A 19,780-nucleotide genomic window follows, 5' to 3' on the forward strand; every position below is an offset into this window, starting at 1 on the left:
TTTTGGAGAACTAAATACAACAGGAATTCAATTTATTTATTTGTTTAGTTAAAAGAGATTTTATTTTTTTTAATAATAATATGCATCGTTACAAGTAGGAATTCAATTTTAGTACTTTAAAGTTTAAATAAATTACAATAGAGAAGTTAAACTACAAGTCTAAAAATTATTAAATTAGTAGGAATAATGTCTTTCTTTGTTTGTCAACCCCAATATCCTCTAAAATAAGTTGAGGAAATAACGGAAAAAATTGTTAAATCTTTTTTCAATTCTTGTACCAAATAATTAACAAACTTTGAACCATTGACCCATATGATTTAATAAAGAGAAAATTTCAAAAATAGCAAACATGATAGACATAATAAGGTTCTATAGCTATAATTTTGATAATTGTGTTTCATAGCTATAATTTTGTTTGCTATGGAGACTGCAGTTTGTATATTTCTCTATTGTAATTGTATCAGCATCCCCCAATTACCTTTTATGCAATAATCCACCAACTTGGATTATTTAATCATTTGTGGAGGGTCCTTCGAGACGAATATAATCATACATGAGTCCACTCCAAGAGCTCGAACCTCTATTTTGCTTAAGAAACATAGTATTACTTCCAATAGCTAGAAGATCACTAGGTACATCTATACTATACATTCTATATAATCCATGAATTCCATGTCTTGCAATTGCGTTATCCTTGCCTATCGACCCTGTCGTAAAATGAGGTGCATGCTCTGGATTTTGATCGTTTATTCGGATCTATAAATAAAACGCGGAGTTAATTAATCGAAAAAAATACAATGTATACATGAGGAATATACAAGGTATACAAATTAAGAAAAATGTGAAAAATAGTTTAGTCCATACTTGTAATTCAGCTTCATTTGTTGATGCTAATGCTAGTTGAAGAGTAAAATTTGAGAAATCCTTTACTTCTTGAAGATCAAACACAATTTGCCATGTAGTTGGTATATATGTTTTGTCCCCATCATCCCTTTTTTGGCAAAAAGAATTAGAATCAGGTACGTAGTATAATCTTATAAGTAGATCGTCTCACAAAGATAATACATATTTTTTTTATCCCTATCTTGTGATGGTTAGGAGGCTACTAATGATAGACTCTAGACTCAAGGAGAGATTAATAAGAAGCATTAATAACGCAACACCCAGTAACATCAAGATAATAAGATAAACGAAGTGAAAAACACAATTAGATAGTACTATGTTTGGTCTATGGAAAAGAAATACGCTCAGTAACCTACTAAAGTTCTACACTAATACTTGACTTACACACCCACCTATCAACGATCATGTCCTCAGTTAATCACACATAATTAGTGATCATAATAATTTGAATTAATTAGTAAATAGTAATACTATTAAAAACACGTTAATACCCAAGTGGACAGACAACCTACTACGATATATTAAATTACGTATAAAAATTATTTACGCTGTCAGTGCATGCTATGTAAACAAGCTAAAAGGTAAAGGATGTTTGTGAACATACTTGTAAATATATCTATTCACATGAGCAAAGTACCAATCTGTTTGATAGTTGCTTGATCCAATAGTGTAGACTAAATCATCATTAGGATATATTTCTGTATAACGATCCCATAATCCATATTGCCTAAACCTGAAAAAATAAATACAAAAATAGTAAAGTGACTTACGTGGTACTTAGGTAAAATTGAGTGATTTTTTCGTTACGAAAAATAAATATAGTGCATATGAAATTGACTTACTTTTCTTCATAATGTGCAATGTATAATTGGTCTTGGAGTTTTGGTTGTGGATTAGGAATGAAGAATTCTGCAGCAGTTCTATCTGGAATGCCTATTTCCCACAATGTTGGACCATTTCTTGGAGGGTAATACACAAGAGTTTGTAACCTAGTTCTTGATCCTGTATGTTTTTACAGAGACGGATTCAAAATTTAAATTTAAGAATACGACCTTTATAATTTTACCATTGAACCTATTACACATAGGAAGTTATGATTTACGTTTGTAATTAATTTAATATTCGTTGAAATTGTAGTGAAATTTGTATATACATACTCTATGTTGAGTTCAATTGAACCCATAGGAGACATGTTACATTTGCATCTATATGGTAATGTTACAGAATTTAAGAAAGAAATTAATATGAATTTTTAGGACAAAGATTTGTGGCCGTGGAAATATGTTATTATGGGTAAAATGAAAGATTAAAGTATAAATTATTTTTCGAATATAGAAATATGTTTTTTTTTTGTAAAGTCGAACAGACTAATAGAGAAATACTGGCACGTTAAAGTAATATAAAATGTATCCATGCCTGGGGTTATGTTGATGTAGGCCATGTATTTGTAATCACCAATAAATCCAGGGACCCAAGCGTACAAGCTATAATTTCCAGGGATGATATTGTTAATCAAGAAATATCCCTCATTATCGGTTTGAGTCCAAAACTGATAACCCTGAAAAATAATATACAAAAATCATATACCAAAATTCGAGGTAATAAATTACCCATGAAAACTTGACTCTCCCAATCTATTCAAGTTCGAACGTGATAATTGAGTGTTTATTTATTAACCCAGTTTATTTTGACACATTCGATATAACTCATCTAAAAATTGAACCGATTTTGTGTTAAATGTAAAGTTCAAAAATAACTCATAAGAAATTTTATCAAAATATTTATGTATTTTTTGGTTTAATATGTTGTATATAGTCATAATAAATTAAAAGAAATAACGTCTGAACATATTATACAAAAACAAAGAGATTGATCATTTAGCCACCGTTTAGCACATTTTGACCCAACTTATCTCATCCCAATTAATATTTGGGTGAGTAAGTAACTCGTTCATTTATTAACTCAACAATCAACACATTTTGATTTATCTAAATTCAATTTTATCCGCCCATTTAATCAAAGTAAACCACAAAAACACAAACCTTATTTTCAATTTGCCATGATCCAACATCTCCAGGTGCAGCCAACCCAATGAAAGTTGAATTTGGAGTGATAAGTGTTTTACTCATGTAGCTATAACAAAAAATTAGTAAGTTGTTACTGAGTGAAATAAAATTCATTCAATTCTTATACACCGAAAAAGACAGCTTGGTGCACTAAAGTTTCACTATACATGCATGTTTGGGGAAGGATCGGACCACAAAGATTTTATACACTAACAAAAACAACATACACAACGTAATTCCACAAGTGAAGTTTGGGGAAATAGAATGTACGCAGACATTATCCCTACCTCGTAGATATAAACAAGTTATTCTTAAAAGACCCACGAGCAGTTTGAAAAATGAAATACAGAAATAAGAGCACTAACAAACAATGTGAAAAGGAGAACAATACACAACGAATAGATGAAAGAACAATAACGACAGTAAAATAATGAGATAACCAAAGCACAAAAAATGTAGATGATGATTACCGAAAGTCTTACACACTAATACATAAAAATAGTAATTAAATTAACGTACCTATCGTTAACGAGTAATCTGCCACTTACAATACCCCGTTGATCAGCTCCAACGAAATCTTGTGAAAGAGGGAACTCATACGGCCAATTTTCGGTTTCAATTAACATCTGTATTAATTAAATTCGAGACTGCTAATTAAAAAAAAAAGACCTTATTGTTCTATTTTTCTTGGAATATTGTGTACATAAATTAATTTAGTACCTGTTCTTTTGCATCTGTCCATAGTGTTAGAATGCCTTCATCATCTGATGAAACAGAGTTTAAGTAAATAAAAACAGGTCCAAAAACTTTCTTCCATGGCTCTCCATTTCGAAATCTGAGCCCTATAATCTCCCCGGCATAATGTGTACTGAAGAACATCTGTTATATATATGTAAAAAATAAAATGTTCGTGTCAAATTACCTTAATAATTTCTCATTCCCACCATAATCATCCAAATAAAATATTCATACGAGCGATGGAATTATATAAAAACTATGATATACTCACCGATAATGTTATTGGGCCGGTGTGAGAAGTAAGGTCTTGTTTGACAGGCCCACCTGTTTGGAACTCACTACTTGGTGTAATCATCCAAAATCCGGTTTTTAGGGTTGGGCTTATCCACCCATGGACCCTATTATCCTTGTTTTCAACAGAGTATTGGTATTTATCATCCACCTGAATACATTTTTTTTAAAATAAAAAAAGTAAATAAAATTTGAAATTTAAAAAATGATAAAATATAATAGAAATAGCTTATATTTGTATGATTAATTAATTAAATTCAGAATATTCATCATAACGGTCAATTTACGCAAATGTCCCCTTTTTAGGCTATTATTTAAATTTTGTTTCTACTACTTTTATAAATTGCCCAACTCTTTTGGACATATCATATCAATCTTAGAGATAATATTAGATTGTTCCTTTTTTAGGCTATCACTTAAAGTATGTCACTCAATTCTAATGTATTTTTCAACCTTAGAAATTTGTTATCACCTCTCCTTTGAGGAAAGAAGTAGATGGGCCTGTAAGAAGTACAGCTTCTTTGTAGTCAAGCTGTCGGCCCATTTCTCGATCTTGGGCCGTGGGCATTATCCTCTGCCTTTCATCTGAAATAGCCATATAAGAGAACCTGTCCAAAAAGTTGAAAATTATTCATCTTACAAAACACGATTTGGTGTACAAAGCATCCTCATTCATTCAAGGTTCCAAAAAAAACCGCACACTAAACGTACGTATGTGGTGTAGACAGTATATCCAGACGCGGGGATATATTTCTTTTGCTCTATTACTTTTTTCTTTCTCAATTATTCATGCGTTAATCCACTCAATAGAGTTTTGATATATAAACATTCTCCTGCATATATACACACTCTCGTACGTAAACAAATATGTACATGCATGCCCCATTAAGACAAAAAAATATCACCCTTCTTGTTATATCCTCAAATATTTACTTGTAATTGTCATGCTCAAAAACTCGAGTTGACAACTAGAACATATATACACATATGTATGTGTGGGGAGGTTGTGTTACTTACAGCTTTTCATTAAGCTTGAAGACCATTCTTCCTTGATAGACATCTATATCTGGCCATCCTTCCAAACGCTCAAAAATTGCATAGGAATAAAAGCCACTACTCCCCCTATGAATTATAAACCTACAAGAATTAAACTAAATATTAGTCAAAGAAAAAACTTAATTTCATATAATATATATTTTTTAATATCTTGCATTTAGCATCAAAACATTTTATTAATTTGGTACGTAATTAAAACTTTGCTAAATCATTTTTCTGACATTTAGTTAGGGATAAAGTTAAGTAACAAATGATACTTATAAAATTTGTGAAATAAGACGCGAAGTAAATAATATCATAGTTATTTGAATCAAGAAGTATGTAGTAAAATTATCAAACCTTAATATATTTGTTTTTTGAGTAAATATATTAGTGGTAATTAATGAAAGGATTAAAGACTTACACTTCACCTTTTGTCAATATTCATAGAAAGACTTGAGGAATTTAATGTCTTCCAAATCCTTGTGAATGAAAGCTCTACTTGATTTTCATCTTGCAATATAACTTCAAACTTTGTCCCTTCAAGTCTACAATATGTCATAAAATGCAAAAAAAAAAATTAGAAATAGGACAAACATGCACTTTTAACCCCTCAAATATCGTTGATCTTTGTGATATCTATGTAAGCACATTTAACATTTAAGTGATTGAAATATTCAATTTTTATCCCTGTGCAACTGTGCTCGTGAATCTTCACAAATTTATCAAATTATTAACCGTTACACTATCTAGTTATTTCGTTTTATGCTAAGTCGTTATAGCTACGCTACAATTAGGGTTGATATTGTTCTTTTAAAAAAAATCTAAATAAACCATATTTTCTTATTTCATCAGAATTAAAGTCAAATGCACTTAATCTTATTTCATCATAATCGAAATTATAATTTACCAATAACTAAGGGACCGAAAATACTATTATCCTAATTAGAAATTCAGGAAGAATAAAAAAACTTACTTGTCAAAAATGTCCCCTTGTTTTTCTGCTTTATTCCAAACAATATCCCAATACCCTCTATTATTTTCTTTATTTTTATTTTCCAACAAATTATCAATGCCATTGTATTGTATATTAATAACCATTCCATCAGGAACAGAAAATGTGATGTTGAATACGCCATTATCCACCAACACCTGCAAAAGGGACAAAAAAATATTGGTACTATAAAAAAAAAGTTATCGTGCTTATTAAAAATAACTGATTCAAAATAATAATCACTTTAAACCGATCACCTTTAAGTTTAGATAGATATATCATTGATTAAAAATATTGTAGGGGTTCTTACGTGTTTATTTAGTCTAAGTAATTGCACTGGAGGATAGGTTTGCAAATCCAATGGGATATTCTTCTCAACAATTCTCCTGAAAAAAAACAAATTTTAAAAAAAAAACATGTGAAATATTTGACTAAAATAATTTTTTACCTCTCTTCAATATTAATTAAGAAGTAGGGAAATTTTATTTATTGGAGAAGGATAAATAGGATGAATATATTAATATCTTAAGAAAAAAAAAAACTCAAATTCATAAGGTTATTTTATCACTTATTCAATTCTGGTTAATGCAATCCCCTTTGTAAGGTCGCACCTCTATATATTTTTATCTACTCGATAATATTGATTTTAAGTACAAGGTACCCTTTTATTCAAAATCGTTTGTACTTGGAGGTGGAAAGAGGAAAGTACTCTTTGAGATAATTAGGTGTAAAAGATAGGTAAATTATAAATCGAGCTGAAACTAAAACAACATTATTGTGGACCAAGTGAGTTGTTGTCTCCTCATTTTTGTGCTTTAGTAAAACAACATATTTAATAACTTTTAAATTAGCCTCCTAATCTAGAGCCACTAATTTTATGTTTGTTTTTTCTCATGTTCTTTTTTATTGGGAAAAAGTGTAGGGGATAATTTTTTAATAGGTTAATTATGGTAGAACCTAATCACTTTAAACCTACAAAGCATTTAGTTCATTTGATTTACAGACAAAGTTATTTTGAAATTATAGTTTTATAATTTTGAGATTAATTTATCTCATTTAGGAGGTGGAATAAAAAAGGCATAATATATAAAGGAAAAATTCTTTTTGCCAGAAAATTTGGCTATAATTTGGCCAGAATAGTATTTTACTTATGTTATTTACCTTTTTGAATATTTTTATCCTTTTAACTTTAATACATTTTAATTAACGAATGAAAAAAAGATCAAATTATTTTAAAATAAAAAAAATATTATAATTTTTTAAAATTTCTAGCCAAATTCTGGCCATTTAGCATTACTCATACATAAATATGTCATTTAACTTGGTTTCATCTCACATTTATACTCTTTAATTTTGGGTGTACTCAAGTAAACACTTAAACTTGTATAAAATTGAATAAATAGACACACGCGTCTTACGTAACATTCTACATATCAATTTGTGTCTTACGTGTATTATGTCATGTAGGACTCATGTGTCTACTTAATCAACTTTATACAAATTTAAATGTCTATTTGTGTACATCAAAATTTGGAGGACATATATGTAAAATGAGGTCAAGTAAAAGAACACATTTGTGTATTATATCTAAAAAAGATCGAGTTAGATGGGATTTTCAGAACTAAAGTCATCGTGATTATGTTTGTTATGGAGGAAAGTATTTTTTTTATTTACACTCTATTGGATTGAAAATATAAACTTATCCTAGACTAAACCTTCAACTAAACATAGTATAATCTTAATTTTAATCATAATTTTGAAAGGGAAGTACTAAATGGCCAGAAAATTTGACCAGAATTTGGTTAGAAAATTAAAAAAATTATAATATTTTTTTATTTTAAAATAAAATGATCTTTTTTCCATTTTTTAGTTAAAATGTATTAAAGTTAAAAGGATAAAAATATTTTAAAAAATAAAATAACATAGAAAAAATATCATTCTGGCCAAATTTTTCTGGCCAAAAAGATTTTTCCATTTTGAAATATTCCACTTTATTCTACATAATACAAAACGACCTCTAGAAGTTAAAAATAAAATAAAATATATAGCACTAGTGTAACATTATTTTTATTTGGTAAAGGAAAACATACATACCTTTCCCTAACCACAAGAAAACTAAGTCATGCGCCCATCAATTAAGGTACCAAAAAGGAGACATTTTGTGTGTCTTGGAACTTAGAATGTCCTAAAGTGGGGGGGGGGGGGGGAGGGGGTAATTATGATTGAGCGATAATTATTTATTCATCCTTTTAAAAAATAAATTTTAATTCGATTCATGAAAAAGAAATCACTAACGATAATGAATAAAGACGTCAAATAGTCCGGTTGAATGAAATGTAGAAGAGTTAAAATAGATCGAGTTAATAAATGGACGGTTAATTGACCAGTCAAAAGTTATTTGGACTGGAATGAATTAAAAAGCAGGTCATAATAAAAATATGTTTTCCTTTATTATTGCTATAAATGACATATCAAATAATAAAAATATATATTTTTTGTAAATATTTTGAAGTTACTATCAGATGTATTGAATTCGATCTTTAAATATGAAAAAATACTTTTCTTTTTTAGATGACTCTTATAACACCACTGCTTACAACGCCTTCATTCACTCATCTTGTTATTTCGGAACTGTTGAGCAGACACATAAAATCGAACGTTTCTCTACAATATTGCATAGATAGACTGATTATTGTAAGTGATTGTTTCTAGTTGGTTTAGAAAGAATTCTTTTACTACCAACTTCGTTATAAATTCAAATTAGTCAGATTCAATACCAAACTCCAAACAAACAAACAAAAACAAAAAAAAAGAAACAACACTGCTTTGAATAGAAAAAAAACAGACGAACCAAAAACAAAAAAGGAACAGTTCCAGTTCTCTAGATTCTCAAACAAAATCCAAGAACTCTATTTCATAAATTGACAGAACAGAGAAAATAACAAAAATAATCATAGTCTGATATTATGCTTACAATGCCAAAAAATATTTTTATCTTTAACTTTTTAAAAATATTGTTGAAATCTTTAAAAAAAAATACAGTACTACTTTTGAAAATTCAACATGCACTAATTAATATTTTTAAAGAATTCGAGCAATATAATAAAAAAACATATTTAATATAAAGAAGAGAACAATACCTTGTTGCTGCACATTCATTAATTAGCAAAAATAACTGAAGAAAAATTCCCAACAATCCAAGAAAATAACTCCATTTTCTTTTCCACCAAACTTTCTTCATTATTTTCCAACTTTTTTCTTTCCTGCAAAAGACAAACATTAATTAGTAAGTTCATGTCATATATATATTTTTAATTTATATGCATTGACGGCATGAATTTTTTTTTTACAGAATCAGAGCACTTACAAATAATTACAGATAAATCTTTTGATTAAAAAAAAATGTAACCTTGTCACTATCACAAGATAAAATTTACTATACAATTATAACATATTACATATTCAATATAATTTCATAAGTAGGGTATGAGGAGGATAATGTGTAGGCAGCTTAATTTAAAATCAGTAAGAACGAAAAATATAGTAGTGAAGAAACATATAGAAAAATAATGGAGAAAAAATCTTAATATTATCGGTGTGTATAACTTAAATTCACGGTTTTTACACAAGAATATAACATAATGAAACCAAATAAAAACAAGAAGAAAAAATACATACCTTTGCAAAGACAAAGAAGAAATTGCTGTATGTTTTTTTTAAGGTAATTTTTGAGAATTACCTTTAAAAAAACGTTACAAGCTAAGGTTATATTTATTATTTATAAGAGTAAAGTTTCAATTTATTTTCTTTCAAACAAGTACTACTTGTGCTTTCAACAATGGCCTCTCTCTCTCTCTCATGTATTTATAAGCATTTGCTAAGGGGTTTGAACTTTGAAGAATAACCAATATGGGTTGTGGTGTAGCGGTGAAATTGCTTCACTCTTTACTAGAGATTTCAGGTACGAATTTGGGTATGAAAAAAATTATATTGGGAGCGTCACCCCCGAATGAGCCTTGCAGTACGCAATCTAAATTTAATCGAGGCTCCAATGTGAACTCCGAACATGAAAAACAAAAAGAAAAAACTTTGAAGAATGAGTCATTTAATTACAACTTTATTTTACCAAATTCTTCTCAACTTTATGGATTTTTGTAATTTTGGTTGTGTTTTCAAATATTGTAATATGAAAATTTGTGGGAGGTGGGGGTAGGGGGTTAACATTAATTTATGAAAATCACTATAGTTAAACCTCTCTATAATAATGTTATTTGTTTGGGTACTTTTAATTGCTATAAAATATTGTTATAAAAAACATAGATGTTTATGCAAATCAGTAAAGCTAAACCTTTGTTTCATTTTTACTTGAACTTTGTATTAAAAATAGATATTTCATTTATTTGTCCATTTTAACAAATCAAGAGAGTCTTTTTTTTCTTTTTCAAATTACCTTAATATTCATTAAATAACTGCATAAAATAGTAATAGTCAAATTTAGAGTTCTAAAATATCATAAATAAAAGAGTACTCTAAATAAAATTAGCTCAGTAAAATATACCTATATTTTTTTTATTTTTTAAAAATTTATCAAATTAACATGAAACAAGTAATATAAAACGGAAGAAGTAATATAAAACAAAACATGAAAGTATTGCACGATGTGCTTCGAGTAACTTTTTTTTTTCTCCGGATGGTAATCTAATACTGAATATTAGTTCCAAATAGAGGTGTTTGGTAATTGTAGTTGACTTATACATTCTGCTGATTAATTAATAATGCAGTTGGAACTTTAATTTTGTAATTTGTCACAAATATAAACTGTTTGCCGGTTTGGGATGGAAAGTTCAAAATTTTGACAATAGTTGCACCTATTTTCTAGATCTTAAATTATCTATCGTAATTTCTAAAATTAATTATTTCAAATTATTTATCATTTTAAGAATTAAAGATAAAATTAATTATTTTACTCTCATTCTATCCTTAGTAGAAGGAAAGTCTTGACGTAACCGATAGAATTATTATCATGTGATCAGAAGGTCATGAGTACTAGCGATAGAAACAACAACAACCTTTTAAAGAAAACAAAGTAAAACAATGTATAACATACTCTTGTAATCCGACTCTTTCTCAAACTCCACACATAGTGAAAACTTAGTACATTAGGCTCCCTTAATCTATAAAAAATAACGTATAAATCTAAAAAGACGAATTTAGCGTGTAATCTATGGGTTCAGGTAAATTCAATAGTCTTTGTCTAAACTTTATATTTGTATTAAGAAATTTGTGAACTCAATTTCTTTATATATTAACTGGAAATCAAGATAAAAATTCATAAATTTTAAATTGTAAATTAGCCGGGATAGAGTTTCTAAAAGCAAAGTACAACAACCATGTGGTGTGAAACCATAGATCAAGTAAAAATGACTTTTTATCAATATATTAAATGGCAGTAAATGTGGGGAATTAGTTAATTTTGGTCTTTGCAATTATGACTAAACTGTTTTTCTTCTCTTCATTAATTCTATATACACTAACAAATTATCTAGCTAAACGAAAAAAAGTTGTGGCATATTTTATTTAGAGATGAATTACCAACAATATTTTATGAGTACTTTTTTGTCCAATAATATTTGTTCATTATTGACTTTGCACACTTCGTAAGAAACTATAAATAGAAGGATAATTTTACTATATCATTCTTTGAATATAATAAATACAACGTCTTGAGAAATGTAATAGACAAATGACTATAATAAATGATAAGGGTAAATTAGGAACCAAGCGTAAAATTATTCATTGATTTCATAAAATGGACAAATATTGTTGGACATCCAAAATAGGGAAGTGCTAAATGGCCAAAAAATTTGGCCAGAATTTGACCAGAAAATTAAAAAAATATAATATTTTTTTTATTTAAAAATAAACTGATATTTTTTCCATTTTTTAGTTAAAAGGTATTAAAGTTAGAAGGGTAAAAATGTTTTAAAAAGTAAAATAACATAAATAAAATATCATTATGGCCAATTTTTTTGGCCAAAAAGATTTTTCCTCCAAAATAATATAATAAACAACTATATGTTAAGAAATCTTAAAAGACGAATACATTAATTTTAAATTTTAAATCCGCTTCTCAGTAAAATGAGTGGTAAATTGCAATCTTGATAATTGAATTTTGCTTTGAAGAATAAAAAGAAAGAAAAGGAAGATTGTTGGTTGAAGTTTGCTTGTTGTATAGGTAAAGGTTCCTCCTAATCTAATTGTAAAGCAAAAGGAGAAAAAACCACCCAAAAGGGAAGGCTAAAATATAAATTTAATTCACCTGCATGATGGAAAAATCACAACTTATAAATAAGCATTTGCAAATAAAATCAATTATAAAATTAAAGGCGGCAATTAACAAAAGATTAAATGCTAAATTACTATACCTTTGAAAAGAAAATGAAAATATAAACTTTTAGAGACCAACATGTACTTGCACCTCTTTAAGTATTTTATTTTATTTTTGGTATAGGAAAGATTAAATATATATAAATTCTTAAGCAAAATGGTTTAAATATGTAGGGAGAATAAACTTCATTTCCTTATGCGTATTTTTATAATTTTTTGTCCTACTTTTTTTTAGTCCGTCAAAAAGGAATGTATCTTTTTTTTTGATAATTTTTTAATTTTAAATTTCACATGACATGTTTATAATCACAAGATTAAATCATTTTTTAATATATTCTACATATCTTTAATTTCAAATAATAAAATTAAAAACTCTTCTTTATTTTTTAAAACTCCATATTAAATCAAAATCAACAGACAAAATAGTAAGTTGTCTTTATGTTTGTGCTTGGTTTGTCATAAAATGGACACATTTGTTTGCCTCTTTTCATATATGTTTGACGGTGACAATCTTCAATAATAATTCTAAGCGGATGATATATATTGTTAGTTCTAAGTAAAAATTTGAGGCACTCTTGATATTTACATGAAATTAATGAAAGCATGAAATGCGTGTATACTTGTGAGCTGTTCTACTAGTTTTACTTATAATAATAATAGTTGATTAATGTACATTTTTATCTGATCTATTATTTTCCAACAGCTAAACTTGTGAGCTATTCTACTAGTTTTACTTATAATAATAATAGTTTCTCTAAAAATAAAAAAGATGTTTCGTGGACCATAAAGTTATTATATGATTCATTTACAGAAACATCCAAAAAATAACTAATTGCCCACTTTTATAGCTAGAACTCTTTAGTAGTATGAAAAGTGCAAAAATGAAGGCACACAATTTTATTTTATTTTAAAAAAAAGTCCATGTGATGTCCAATAACTATATGGCCACTTATGACAAAACTCTACATAGTGGACTCCTTTATTGTTTTTCTTTGTATTTCTAAAATTCTAAATTAATTACAGTTAGTCCCTTTTTCTTGTTAAAGTTTTCAACAATGAAGAAAAAAGGTTTTAGGATAACATAAAGAAATTATGAAGTTTTTCTCAAAAGAATTGATTAGTTTTCCACTAGCAAGAATTAAGCCTATTTTTGGCTACTCTTTTGAAAAGTCAGTAAGACAAAAATGCTTGTCATGACATGTAATGTTGGTTTTAAATTAACAAGCTTCATTGATTCATCGAGCTTTAAAATATGTGTATCATGTGAATTTGTGACATGTCTTATAAAGTTCTTTATTTTCCTTTTCCATTCCGATGTGAGATTTACCTTTTTCATAAACTTGTCAACCAAAAGTCTGCTAGTCTTTCTCTTTGACTTGCCCTCGATTATGAGGGTTATATACACCCCCCGCTTAGGGGCTCAGTATCCTAGTTGATGTTTGTCCTATCATCGTCAATTTGATGTATATTTGTCACGATCATGACGTGTCTTGCCTGTTTTGGCTCAACATGCGTCACCAATTTTTTCCTTAGGCTACATCCAGTGGCGGAGCCACATGAAGTTGATCGACACCCCTTTGTCGAAAAATTACATTGATTAGCTAGACTAAAAATATTTTTTTATGTATATATATTACATATTGACACTCCTTGACTTTTACGTGATTTTACTTCTTTATATTTTGACACCCCTTTGTCAAAGTTCTGGCTCCGCCATTGGCTACATCATCATCTAGCTAAAAACTAATTATACCATGTGAACTCATGATATGCCTTGTAAAATTCTTCATTTTTCTCTCCTATTTCGATATGTGATTCATTTAAGGTTTCATGAGCACTCCTTTTTAAAAGTCTATCAGCCTAAAAGTCAATCAATTCCTCTCTTTAACCTGCCTTCATCGGTCCATCCTCTATAAATAAGTGTCAAAAATTAAAGATCAGTTTATTTTGAAAGACAAATGTACTTTTTTTTCTCTCACTATTGTGCTAAGACTAACAAATTACATCTAAGATGAATAGACTCCAAAAGATTGGAGAAAACAATGGCCCAAAACAGACAACATTTGGGACAGAACCCATTTGATGAATAAACAAGGCCCAAACTAACAGGGCTTATACTTGCAGATTTTGGGCCCTAACCTAGCAACTAAAGCCCAAACAACAGCAAGGTAGAAAATTAAAGATCACCATTTAAAGTCACAAAAAGTATAACTTACACAAATCTCATAGTGTAAATAGTAAATTATATTTTATTCCTACTCTTTTTCTAATTACAATAATTCCTTAAAATTTGTACCTTCCGGATACATAAGTCACTATCCGGATACATTAATTCACCATCCGGATTCATTAATTCTAATACAAGAAGAATATTTCTGTTGCGCTAAAAAGGGAATAAAATCTGAAAAATTAATTAAATCCATAAATTACGCTTACATTTCTTCTTACTCTCAATCATACAGAGGAAAATCCTTATAGAATGAAGAATTTCAAAATTTCAAATTGCTCCCCCCCGTTCAACGAAGAAATATTTCAGATTTGATTCAAAAACTTTTGTCGAAATTTTGGGTAAGCGATGTGAGTTATGAAGGATACAAATGTGATGAAATTATTGTTGGACAGACGATTTCCTTTTGAATTTTCAAGTTCATCGAAGAGACTTTCAATTTTGATGCAAGATTGTCAAAAAATTTGAGATTCAAGATTCTTTCCTCTCCGGTTCATCGAAGATCCTTTCAATTTTGATTCAAAATTATTGAAAATTTTGAGATTCAAAATTCTTCTCCTAGTTTATTGAAGTTCCTTTCAATTTTGATTCAAAATTATCGAAATATTTGAGAAGATACATCGTGAATATCTTTGCTACTTAGCATTTTACTATTTATGTATCTTGTTTAAATTGATAAGTATTGTATTTATACAAGATATATTAAATAAATAATTGTTGCCCATAAGATATTAGATTTGAGATCGATACATTACCTTGTAGTAGTTGCTATGTAATTGATACATTTAGTATTAATTCGAATTTACGTATCCTATCTAAAAAATTAGTGCATGATACATTAATATTTATGTATCTCATTTAAATTGATAAGTATTGTATTTATACTAGATACATTAAATAATTAATTGTTGCCCATAAGATGTTAGATTTGAAATCGATGCATTACCGTGTGGTAGTTTCTATGTAATTGATACATTTAGTATTAATTTGATTTTACGTATCATATCTAAAAAAATAGTGCATGATACATTACTATTTATGCATCTCGTTTAAATTGATAAGTATTATATTGTTACGGGATACATTAAACATGTAATTGTTGCCCATAAGTTGTTTGGTTCATATCTATTTAGTCAACTTATTATTTATGGATTTCGATTAGAGTAGATCTTTTCCAAATCAAAGTTTTATTTGAATAGACTAATTATAGAGATATTTTGCAGATAATTGTTTCGCTTACCATAATGAAATATGGCCAGTCTGATGACACATCACATAAAAAGAGGCAAATTCATAATATTATACTATAGTAAATTTATAAGGTAAGTAATTGAATCGTTGATCCAAATTTGGGAAATCTATTTGAAGGTGGACATATTTGGCATAAAATTGATTTACTGATCTAAAAAATGAGATAATATTTCTTAGATCAACATTCATTAATTGGAAAGATAAAAGATCTGAAATTCAAAAATGAATTAATAGAAGTAACTGTGGAGAGATTTGTGGCGTGAAAAAAGGAAGAAAAATTATGGATATGCAATTTTATATTAATGTATCCGGAAAAGGGTTTGATGGGAGCAAAAGAAGGGATTTTTGATATTTTTTAAAATAACAGAAAAATAAGAAAATATGATAATAAATGGTGTGTAGTTAGATAATCTTTCCAAAAAAGTATTGGAAGTACAAAAAAATACAACAACTAACAAAAAAAAACCCACTACATAACATTCATAAAAAGCATAACAATATTTTCAACAATAACAAAATAGCGTGATAATCGACTTAAGCCAACAAATATCAAAAGGCAATAAACTACATGAATTTGGGCCTATCAAAAAGCCCATCCCCCCACCACCTAGAACTCCTTAATCCTTATTAACTCTTCTTCCATTGGCCACCGTCTCTATACAAAAAAAAAAAATCCCTAAAAGCTGCTATCAAATTTCAATCTTCACCCAGAAATTCCTTTGTAGATCTCCCTCTAGATCAATCTTTTTCAACCCCATTGAAAAAAAATTCAATCTTTACCATCAAAAAGTTCAAATCTTTGCAATTTTCCCAATCAAAAACATCAATTTTTACACTTTTCCCCATCTTCCTCACCTTCCTCTCCGTATTTCTCTTCATCTTGATCCAGTAATCTCAGATTCGTTCAATTTTCGGTCTTTTGCTGCAGATCTTGGTAAGTTTTCACTTCTTTTTTTGTTTTTGTTAGATTTGGTAGTTTTTTTGTGTTGTTGTATGCGGATTGTTCAATTTATTAAGAATTAGCTAAAAATTGCAGATACCCATAGGGGTTTTTACGCATCTGGGTCGGATTTTGACCCGTTTTGGGGAGTCCATGTAGCATAGGTTATAAAGGTTCAAGTTTTGTTATGGATGAATTACCTGTGTGCTGATTTGCAGATTTACGTATCTGTGTGTGTGTGTACTTAGATCATGGTTTATGTTTTTCCCCTTTTTCTGCCCTAGTTCTCCATGGATCTAATTCATATTCTGTATATATTGGAGGCGGATTGCTTATTGTTGTTTGACTTATAATCTCTTGCATCCATGGCTACAAGTTTCCTCAATAAGCGAGAGATTGAATATAGAAAACTAATATGTCCACCTTCTTTGAGGGTAGAAGGTAGTTGAGGTTGTCCCCTTCCCTGTGGGTAGATAGTATTGGCATTATTTGCTTAGTTTATTGTTCTTTTCATTACTGCTACTACATGTTGTTTCTTTTGCTTTGTTTATCACATTATTCTGCTTGGTATGGTCTGTTAGGTTTCCTCTATTATTTTCTATCCCTTGTTCTACCTCTCTGTTGTGTTTTTCAAACTGTCCTGTTATGTGTTGCCTGAGCTGAGGGTCTTTCGGAATTAGCCTCACTATCTCCACGAGGTAAGGGTTAGGTCTGGACCCGTCCGTTACACTCTACCATCCCCAGACCCCACTTGTGGGAATACACGGGGTATGTTGTTGCTGATCTGTGATTGTTCAATATTTGTCTACAAGTTTTGCCGATGTACCTAACAAATAATTGGATTAAGTATTTTTTGGCGTTGATTATCTAATGCATTGTTATTACTGATCTGTGCTGAAATTACTGGATTACTTTGTTGATATAAAACTTACATTGTCAATGACTCTGTCCATTTTACTGATCACCTGTGTTTTTGCCTATTTATTTAGGACTCGCAATTTTCTGGTTGAGCTGTATATATGACATTTGTAGTGTTGATTGAATATGTATTTTCCTAACTTGTTAGTTAGTGTATTCTGATTTTTTTGCTCTGGATGGTTCCAGAAGTTTCTAGTTGTAGTTTCTATGTTTCTTCCATTCTCTGCACTGGTTCCATTTTTACTAACAAATACTCATATTATTTTATCCTTGCCTACAGACTGTTTGTTTTGCTGCTGGTTTATTGTCCTGCATACTTCATGGCTTCCTTGGATATGACTCTTGATGATATGATAAAAAGTAGGAGAAATAGTGAGAAAGGAGGTAGGGGACAAGGCAGGGCCCGACGTGGAAGAGGGCAAGGAGGATCAGTTAGAGGTGGAAGAACAACAGGAGCTCCTCATAAAGGGGCACTTGGTGTAAATGCTCGGCCATCTGCCAACAGAATTGCCAAGGCAAGCTCAAAACTGTCGGAATCTTTTGCATTTCCTAGACAATTTGATATGCTTAAAAAATCAAACTGAGGATTCTACGTATATTTGCTTTAGAATTGACATACAAGAGATATTGATATGTTTGGCACCAAGGAGAAAGTCCACTTTCGTTCAGCAATAATAAGCTATTGAAATGGTAGTGCAAGTATCGATGATCCTTGAACTTCTTCCATTTGAATGGTGTTTTCTTCGAGGAATTCGCAATGGATTTTGATAAAATGGGATATTCAGGTGGCCCTGTTTTTGCATACATGACTTCTTTGTAGCATGTTGCAAGAGGTGCTTCAATAACTGGAAAAATTAAAGAGCTTTCATCATTTAATTTCCATAACATCTAGAGGGTTGTACTTTCTTTACCATCTCTTGTCCTCACTGTCTAATTGCTATTGCTCTAGTTTCTCACCACTGGTGTAAAAGGGAGTTTGCAATTGTCGTGATGGATCCTACTGCAATATGTGGAACTGCTACAGTGTCAAGATCTTCTATTACAATCTAGTTTATGGTCTTTTTGCAAAGGTGCCTTCATTCACTGAACATCTAAAGTGGAGCTCTCACCTTTTATTTAAGGATGTGTTGATGTGCAGTTGGTCAAATCCTCCATTCCACCAACACTTTTTCTGCATAGTTCATTCCCCTTTCTCTATTAGGTTACGTTGTTTTTTGAGCAATTCGACGTAAGAAACTCCTCCCTAGTTCAATGGGAAATTGATGATATCTGATTTAATCTTGAAGAATGGTTATTTGTCTTATTTTTTGGTAGTATGCTGACTTTTAACTTTCCACCTGGATATCTTTTGGGCATTCTTGCTTCAGTCTTTCCGCAGAACCAAGAATTTGCCATGGCAGAATGGCTTGCTTGAAGATAGTCTTAGAGCTGCAGGGGTATCATCAGGGTTAGAGACTGGCACTAAGGTGTATGTTTCCAACTTGGATGTCGGAGTGACAAATTCAGATATAAGGGTATACCTTGAGCATGTCTTTTACATATATACTTTTTTTCAATGGATATCTTTCAAGATCTGTTAAAAAGGGACTTTCCACTCAGGAACTCTTCGCGGAGATGGGTGAACTGATACGATATGCTATCCACTATGACAAAAATGGACGTCCAAGTGTAAGTTGATCTTCGCTAATTTAAATCAGAGTTTTACACTTAATATAAACTCATGCCACTTGATCATCACATGCACAAGTTCTTCATCAATTGGTGATAAATATCCTGCCTGGTTCCTAACTAGGAAATTGAATTACATGTCAGTATGGGCTTAAGATGTACAAAATAGGGTACTCCAAATGATTGGACTTGCAGCATGTTAAGAGGAAGAGAGATAAAAGAATTATGATAGCTTCTACCAATGTTACCAACAGGTTTTGGGAAGTCCCTGTAGGATTGGTTGAAGTTTGATGTGGTTTAGATATGCATTTTCTGAGTTTTTATCACAAGACATTCAATTATAGCGGGGGGGGGGGGGGCCG

The 19,780-nt window shown here is 29.8% G+C and overlaps 2 protein-coding genes across 3 annotated transcripts in view; one reads left to right on the forward strand and one right to left on the reverse strand.

Annotated features, from left to right (window-relative positions):
• Nucleotides 1-295: 295 nt before the first annotated feature.
• LOC102582186 (rhamnogalacturonate lyase-like) lies at nucleotides 296-9,817 on the reverse strand. The gene is made up of 16 exons (XM_015308502.1): nucleotides 9,706-9,817; nucleotides 9,168-9,290; nucleotides 6,338-6,413; nucleotides 6,010-6,185; nucleotides 5,465-5,581; nucleotides 5,016-5,135; nucleotides 4,471-4,606; nucleotides 3,979-4,149; nucleotides 3,690-3,848; nucleotides 3,489-3,595; nucleotides 2,946-3,036; nucleotides 2,320-2,461; nucleotides 1,746-1,905; nucleotides 1,508-1,636; nucleotides 865-991; nucleotides 296-756 (listed from the first exon to the last, which is right to left on the reverse strand). Exons 2-16 carry the CDS (start codon nucleotides 9,266-9,268, stop codon nucleotides 511-513), a joined length of 2,058 nt encoding a protein of 685 aa, XP_015163988.1. The 5' UTR covers nucleotides 9,269-9,290; nucleotides 9,706-9,817; the 3' UTR covers nucleotides 296-510.
• A 6,699-nt stretch (nucleotides 9,818-16,516) lies between these two features.
• The window catches only part of LOC102593463 (THO complex subunit 4D), a 6,201-nt gene continuing 2,937 nt past the window's right edge, over nucleotides 16,517-19,780 (forward strand). The window contains exons 1-4 of one of the 2 annotated variants that reach the window (XM_015308503.1): nucleotides 16,517-16,826; nucleotides 18,031-18,265; nucleotides 19,118-19,264; nucleotides 19,350-19,418. In XM_015308503.1, coding sequence (XP_015163989.1) covers nucleotides 18,071-18,265; nucleotides 19,118-19,264; nucleotides 19,350-19,418 — 411 coding nt within the window. In that variant the 5' untranslated portion in view covers nucleotides 16,517-16,826; nucleotides 18,031-18,070. The remainder of the gene's footprint in view (nucleotides 16,827-18,030; nucleotides 18,266-19,117; nucleotides 19,265-19,349; nucleotides 19,419-19,780) is intronic. The other variant, XM_006346693.2, reaches the window with a different exon arrangement.

This window comes from Solanum tuberosum, unplaced genomic scaffold, assembly GCF_000226075.1.
Source record: "Solanum tuberosum cultivar DM 1-3 516 R44 unplaced genomic scaffold, SolTub_3.0 scf00086, whole genome shotgun sequence".
NCBI classification, from domain to species: domain Eukaryota; kingdom Viridiplantae; phylum Streptophyta; class Magnoliopsida; order Solanales; family Solanaceae; genus Solanum; species Solanum tuberosum.

Coding starts and splice junctions, on each gene's coding strand:
- LOC102582186 (XM_015308502.1), bottom strand. CDS start 9,268: ATGAAGAAAGTTTGGTGGAAAAGAAAATGGAGTTATTTTCTTGGATTG. Junction 3,849..3,978: donor CCGGCCCAATAACATTATCG/GTGAGTATATCA, acceptor TATATATAACAG/ATGTTCTTCAGTACACATTA. Junction 3,596..3,689: donor GGACAGATGCAAAAGAACAG/GTACTAAATTAA, acceptor TAATTAATACAG/ATGTTAATTGAAACCGAAAA.